The 6,722-nt window shown below is 52.6% G+C and overlaps 1 protein-coding gene across 1 annotated transcript; it reads right to left on the bottom strand.

The window, feature by feature from the left end:
• Positions 1 to 2,784: 2,784 nt before the first annotated feature.
• Positions 2,785 to 5,636, bottom strand: LOC132249151 (uncharacterized). Its single transcript, XM_059723501.1, has 2 exons — positions 4,248 to 5,636; positions 2,785 to 3,731 (listed from the first exon to the last, which is right to left on the bottom strand). The coding sequence occupies exons 1-2, from the start codon at positions 4,960 to 4,962 to the stop codon at positions 3,388 to 3,390; spliced, it is 1,059 nt and encodes a 352-aa protein (XP_059579484.1). The 5' UTR covers positions 4,963 to 5,636; the 3' UTR covers positions 2,785 to 3,387.
• Between the last annotated feature and the right edge of the window lie 1,086 nt (positions 5,637 to 6,722).

The following is a 6,722-nucleotide window of genomic DNA, read 5'->3' as shown; positions in this document are numbered from 1 at the left end:
CTCAGCTTACTTGCAAGAATGCTGTGGGAGATGATATTAAGTCTTGCTAAAGTCAAGGTATATTATGTCCACTGCTTTCCCCACATCCACAGAGCCAGTTATCTCATCATAGAAGGCAATCAGGTTAGTCATCTTAGAGGTGTTAAGTGTTCTCAAAGTATCAGGCTATGCTGTGCAACTAGTCTGAGTGACTTCATCCTACAGGAGAAAAAAGAGAGAGAAGAGTGACTGTTTCTTTAAATCCATGTTACGCTAAAGATTTAGTCTGAACGCACTCTGGGACTTGTTTGGTCTTGCTGTGCTTTGACCGTCTAAAATGTCTTCATGAAGTTCAATACATCTTCCTTCTCACACCTCCATGATATCATTATTCATCACACATTTTCTGAGGCAGAAATGTGAGTCATCGGGTTTGTCTTCTCATTATCTAATGCTAGGAATGCTTCACAGTTTGAAATTACTCTTCATTTAGGATGAAATTGCCAAATTGCATTTTGCATGCTTGTGCTGTAGCACTGCCAAAGCAATTTCACACCAACTGCAAAAGAATAAGAAACTGACGCTTTACCAGCTCAGAACAATAAAATCTTGAAGTGGCAGAAAGGGGGTCCAGTAGCTCCTAGTGGAGGGAAGAAGTAACTTAGCCTTTTGTAACCATAACCTTTACCTTTCTGTGAGGGATACAAATTCATTCCAGATTGTGCCTGACATCATAAGCACAATGCCAAACAGTAATGATGACTGATTAAATTCCTACCAGCAAACATTGGCTCTGGCAAGATAGTGCTGGTATTAGGCAAAGCCCTAGGTAGCACCAGTAATGTAAGAATGGCTGGGCATGGGCACAGGCATGGGTCCACCTGGCTGTCTAAGGGAGGCACTGGATTGAAGTGGGGGGGTGGGGCTTCCCTCCCCCACCCCCATCTTCTGCTCCTCCCTGCACCCTACACCTTCCCAGCTCCAGCTGCAGCACCAATGCTGGGAAAGAGATAGAAGCAGTGGTGGCATGCTGTGGAAGAGTGGCTGGAGGTTTGCTGCTGGTGGGCAAGGAGAGGGAGATGTCACCTTTTTCTGCCACTGAAAACCAGTGTTGACACACATCCGCAGCAAAAAAGTGTGTGTATGGGGGGTACATCTTCCCCTTTGTAGTAACAAACTTTCAGCTGCTCCTATGCTTCATGCCTCTGCCCTCCCTGCTGCCAGTGCCAGAGCTAGAGCTGGGAAAGTGCAAGGTGCAGGTCACAACACTGGCCAGTTATGCCTCTGGGTAGCATGCCAGGTGACAATACCTGTGAAACAAATGTGCTGGTTATGTTTCTAATATTGCTAATCTTCAGAACCAAATTAAGTGGGGATAGAGGGTTGGAGTTATTTTCCTGGATGGTGAACATGAGCCCTAACCCAGCACCACATGTAATTCCATGTGAGGAATCCCAACAACTGTAAAGGGACTATGCACACACTTATGGTTATTCTCAAATTATAAGGTTTGCTGAATTGGGGCCTTAGTGACTTGGTGCCTTGGAGGTACTTGGTCATCAGTGTGAAAGTCTCAGGCAATCTGCCCAGCATCTGATGCCCCATGGTGGTAAGACCTGCCTCCCCACATTCTTTTGTCTCCCATTACCTCTTATCTCTCATGTACTATGACTTGATCTTTAGTCTTTTAAATGGGGAGGCTGCCTCCAGAGGTCAGGGTAGCCTCTTTCTAGGTGCCTTTCCTTGGTGCAATCCTCCAGGCTTCTCTGCCCCAAACCCTATGGGGTGGATTTCCCCTTTAAGACAACCCCATTTGTGCCTTAGGGGCAATAATCGTGACCTCTAGCAGCCCCGATAGTCAGGCCCTTGCCTCCAGATGGTACTTTGTCACCAGTTACTCCCTTGTATAGGCTTCAGCCTTCTTAGTCTTAGCCTACAGGTTATTCTAGCTGCAGAACAGTAGTCTAGGCCCACTGACTGTCGCCTGGCCCTTTCAGTCTCAATATCCTATCAGCCTCAGACTGCCTGCATCACCCCCTGTGGGCTCTGGCTCCAGCCCTCTCAGCCTCAGCCTTTCTGTGCCTTGCACCCCTGCCCTTGGCAAGGCTCAAAACGTAGTGCAGTCCTCAGGCACTCCTGTAGTCTCCTTTCCACCCCCTACAGGCGCATCTTATCCTCCTCTGCAAAACGCACACGCGTCAGCATAACCAAAGCATCGGCAGACTGCTTCTACAAGATGCATCCGCACGTGCAATTAATGCAAAGCAATAAACTTCAGAGCAGTTTGAGCCAGAGTAAACTATTCCCGGGTACGGCATCTACATGTGCACCTGGGACAGCATCAGTTTACACCAGGAATGCCGCTTCCCTGCTTTGCCCTGCCACAGCAGCCTGGGGGAGCTCCAAAGTCTAGTTGCAGCTGCCTGCAGCCAGCCACAGCCACTTGGGTGCCAGGCCCGCTCTTTGCCCTGTGCTTTGTTCCCCAGCCACATGCTTCTCTGGCCCTGAGCAGTCTGGAGCCTGCTGACACAGCCCTCCAGGATGAGAGCCTGTGCCCAGCGTACCATAGATGCTCCTTGCCCTCCATCCAGCAATGGTGGCCAGAGCACCAGAGCTGTGAGATGCTCACAGACCACCTCCTCCACCAACCTGCAGAGTAGGGTGCCTGGGCAGCTGCCTACAAATGCCAATCCCACACTGCAACAACAAGAACATGTACACTGTGGACAGTTTTCAATAAGCCCCAAACTTTATTTCCATCTCCAACATACCAACAGACCCCCCCTCCTTCCCTCCCTCCCAACAACAGCCATCCCTCAGCCCCAATGCACACCACCATCAAAACACCCTCACCCATGTGGAATTATTTACAGGCATCTATTTACAAGGGTCAGGGGGGAACAGTGGGGAGGAGGCACCAAGGGTGTGGAGCCTGGAGGAAGGTGCCCAGTGCCCCCCACCGAAGCCACCAGCATCTAAGTTCTGGGTCTCACAGTAATTGTGGTGGGACAGGGGCTGGCCTGGGGGATGAAGGCAGGCACTGTCCAGCCTGCTCACTCCACTCTTCCATGAGGCTGGGACCAGCAGGGCCCCTGTGGGGAGCCAGCCCTGCCATGGCCACCTCCCGCTCAGGGGCTGCATGGAGCCAGGGCGAACAGAGGACAGTGGGTGAAGCGGGGGGTCTGGAGAACCAGAAGCTGGTGCACAGGCTGGGGGCCCAGCCCACTGCAGGTGGCATTGCACCTGCTGCCATACCCACTGGAGGTCCCGAGGCAGGCCTGCAGGCAGCTGTCAAGGGGCAGCCAGGGCTGGTGCCAGGACCTGGATGTTGGGCATGACACCAAACACCACCAAGGACAGCACAGAGTCCTTGATGTGCTGGTTGTCCTCAGCGGTGGCCACAGCCCATCACATTTGATCATGCTGGTCCTCTTGGGTCCCCACCAGCCTCTGCAGGAGGGTGTGGAGCACCTCACTCTCTGCCCGCCATGCCTCATGGTCTTCACGGTCTGACTGCTCCATGGCCTGCCACATCCTGCGAAACTCATGGAGCCAGCGGCGGTGCCAGGTTCGAGTCTCTTCAAGCCACTCCTCGGAGATGGTGACCAGCCGTTCAAGGAGAGCTGTCCAATTCTGGCTCTGGTGCTGATGGAGCTGGCGCATCTGGAGTGCACCTGCAGAAGCTGCAGGTGTCCTTGTGGCCTCATCTCCACTACTGCTGGGTGGTTCTCCCCTATGTCCAGCAATTGGTGCTACAAAGCAAAGACAGAGGGACTAGTTGTAGAGTTTGCAACATTCCAAAAATAACATGCGGTGTACAGAGGGGCTGTGCACCACCTGCCCTCAGTTTGGGGGTCATGTGCAGACAGAGACCCAGGCAGCCTGCCTTCCCCATACCCTACCCAGACTAGGCTATGATTGGTTCCTCCTTCTGCGTATGCTATGAGTGTCTGACCACTGCAACCAAGAAGATCACCACTGCCTTTGACAAGTTTCTCCTCATGTGATGGGCTCCTAGATGCCCAGCTGAGAGCACACTGGGTGCTCAATAAAGTCTTGCCTCCCTACACATTAGGGGGGCAACTCTGGTGGATGGGAGCGAGCTTGGCCAGGCACAGGGGAGTTGAAAGGAAGGGAGGGGCCCCCACCCCCAATGTGAGGCCCCTGGCTTCAGACATGTAGGCTGGGGGTGAGTGGGTGAACTGGTATGGGCACAGATGAATGCAGCACTCCCTTCCCCCTAGCCCTCCTCCTCATGCAAGGCTTACCGGGAGGGTGTGGCAGCCATTCCTGGCAGTCAGATGATATCCTTGGCCGTGGAGATGTGGTCCGGCTGGCTGATGCATCCTGGGACAGTGAGGCACAGTGGGTAGCTGGCTGAGCAGTGGTCCCCTCTCGTGATGAGCTGGAGCTGACATCCACAGGGGACATCCCTGCCCTCTCCTCCTTGCAGGTGGGCCGCTTGTGGAATAGCCGGGGCAGGTGGTGACCTGGGCTGCCTGAGTTGCCAGGTGAGACTGAGAGTGAGGAGCACACCAGGACCTGATGTGGGAGCCCCGAGGTGCCCTCACCTGGAGAGTCCTCCTGGTCTGGGGCCCCTGGCATGGGCTCCTCCAGCCCGCCTGTGCTGCAGAACACGTGAGGAGCCTCACCAGGATCCATGGGGACCAGGATCCTCTCAAGCTCACGGAGGAAGGGCATGGTTCTAGGGGCAGCCCCAGGCTGCCTATTATGGTCCCGAATGCGGAGATATTGTGCCCTCAGGGCCTTGGCCTTCACCCGGCACTGGTGGCCAGACCTCCGGTGACCACACTTTTGCATCCTCCGGGCCATGTCTTCGAACACATGGGCATTGGCCCTGGTAGCACAGGCAAATTGCCATTGGACCTCAACGTCCCCCCAGATGGCAATGAGGTCAGAGGTCTCCTCATGCGTCCAGTTCGGCCCCCGTCCTTGGGTGTCAGCAGGCGTGGGGCCTGACATGGTGGCAGCTGGAAGCAGGCTCCGTGGGCAGTCATGGGGTTGAGGCAGCTCTGGTAGATGACGGTGGTTGGCAGCAGACTCGGGGCATGCCCAGGAAGCAGGTGGTGGTGTGGGGCTGCAGCTGGCAGCGGCAGTATGGTCTGGTGTCCAGGGAGCAGCTCTGGGCTGGCAGAAGCACGGGGGTTGTGAGTCCCAGGCTCCAGTCAGTAGCGTCAGGTGACAGAGAGGCTGACTGGGGCACGAGGGTGCTGCACATGGAGCTGTATGGCTAGATGGCAGGCAGGAGTCTGGCTCCCCACTGGCTGTGCTAACTGGGTGCAATTTACACCCGCAGTCAGCATCTACACATGCGTTTAATCACAGTAAATTTCTCTGTCCCTGACAGAACTATCATATTGAAGCATAAATTAATTTATTGTAGCCTAGTAGCACTGCATGTGTAGACAGCGAAGCTTTACTGTGCAGCAAGTTAGTCTACTCTTGCAGTAAAGTGCACATGTAGAGGTGGCCAAAAAGTCCTTCCCTGCTCTGGGTCAATGCCCTACCCAAGCTATAGTTTCCAGTGCTAGGCTCACTCTCACAAGTCGATTCTGAGGGTGTTTCTCAGCCTCCTTTCTGCAGTCAGGTTCCCCAAGGAGCCCCTCTCCCTGCAGCACGCAAGATCTGACTGTACCCTCTGGCTGAAGCTCTGGGTTTATGTGCCTCATGGCCCTGCCCCCTTTCTGCCATGTGGCTCCCCAGCCACACACAGGAGTTTCCCCTTTTTAATTAAGGGCCAGCCTGTGCTTCTGCTGCTGCAGCCCCACACAGCCAGCTTAGCTTGCTACCTTCTCATAAAGTAACAAGAAACCTCTGGCTGCCTGTTACAATCAGACATAAAAAATTAAGTCTCATGCCTGTCTGAAATCCTGAATCTATAGAAAGTTCCATATTTCTTCCACATGGGAGTGCGGAGCAAGAAGCTATTCCCCTAAGTATCATAGAGTACAGCGATGGCTCTCTCCCCATTAGTACCGAAAGAGACAATTGCAGGCAATTAGGCAATTGTTAGGGCATGGCCACTAAATTGATTTATTTAATGCAAGAATACAAAGCTGTGTTTGTTATGCTTCCCCTGAAGCTGTGTATTAGCTGCCTTGGTGCAGCTCCAAGGTTCTAGGGTAGAGATTTCTGGCCAAGATTTTCAAAACTAAATGCCTACAGATAGTCTCATAAGCCCACAAATAGGAACCTAAATGTGTGGCTGGTTAGCAGAAGTGCTGAGCACAATGCAACTTTCAGTGGAGACATAGTGCCTTGTACCACCTAAGCATCTAATCCCCTCTGGATTACTGACATATGAAAAATAAATTGAGGGACACATTCCCTTTTCTAAAAAACTTGTGTTTACAATATAAAAGGCACTGTTAAGGCACCATCACTAGCAATCCCAGTGGTATGGAGAAAAACTGTGAAGCTTAGACTATTTTGTCACTTCATGCCATCCTTGCTTCATGACTAACGGGAAAACCTTATGGGTGGTTATGCTGTCAACATGGTGCCTTCGCAATTGCTACAACTTTTTTGTTAAATAAAAATAGGTAAGTGTGAGCTTTGATCCCACTCTCCTGTCAGAGTTCTGTCTGAACAAGGGAGCAGTAAGGACTTCCAGGTGAGAACCCTAGGATCTACTGCAAGGCTCACTGGGATCAGTGCGCAATATTCCAATGATTTTAATGAGCTTTGGATCAGGTTCCCGTACTGTAAACTGCCAGGGCAAG

The sequence above is a fragment of the Alligator mississippiensis genome, chromosome 3 (genome assembly GCF_030867095.1).
Source record: "Alligator mississippiensis isolate rAllMis1 chromosome 3, rAllMis1, whole genome shotgun sequence".
NCBI classification, from domain to species: domain Eukaryota; kingdom Metazoa; phylum Chordata; order Crocodylia; family Alligatoridae; genus Alligator; species Alligator mississippiensis.
The sequence above is the reverse complement of the archived record's forward strand: the minus strand, read 5'-3'. Positions and strand labels throughout refer to the sequence as shown.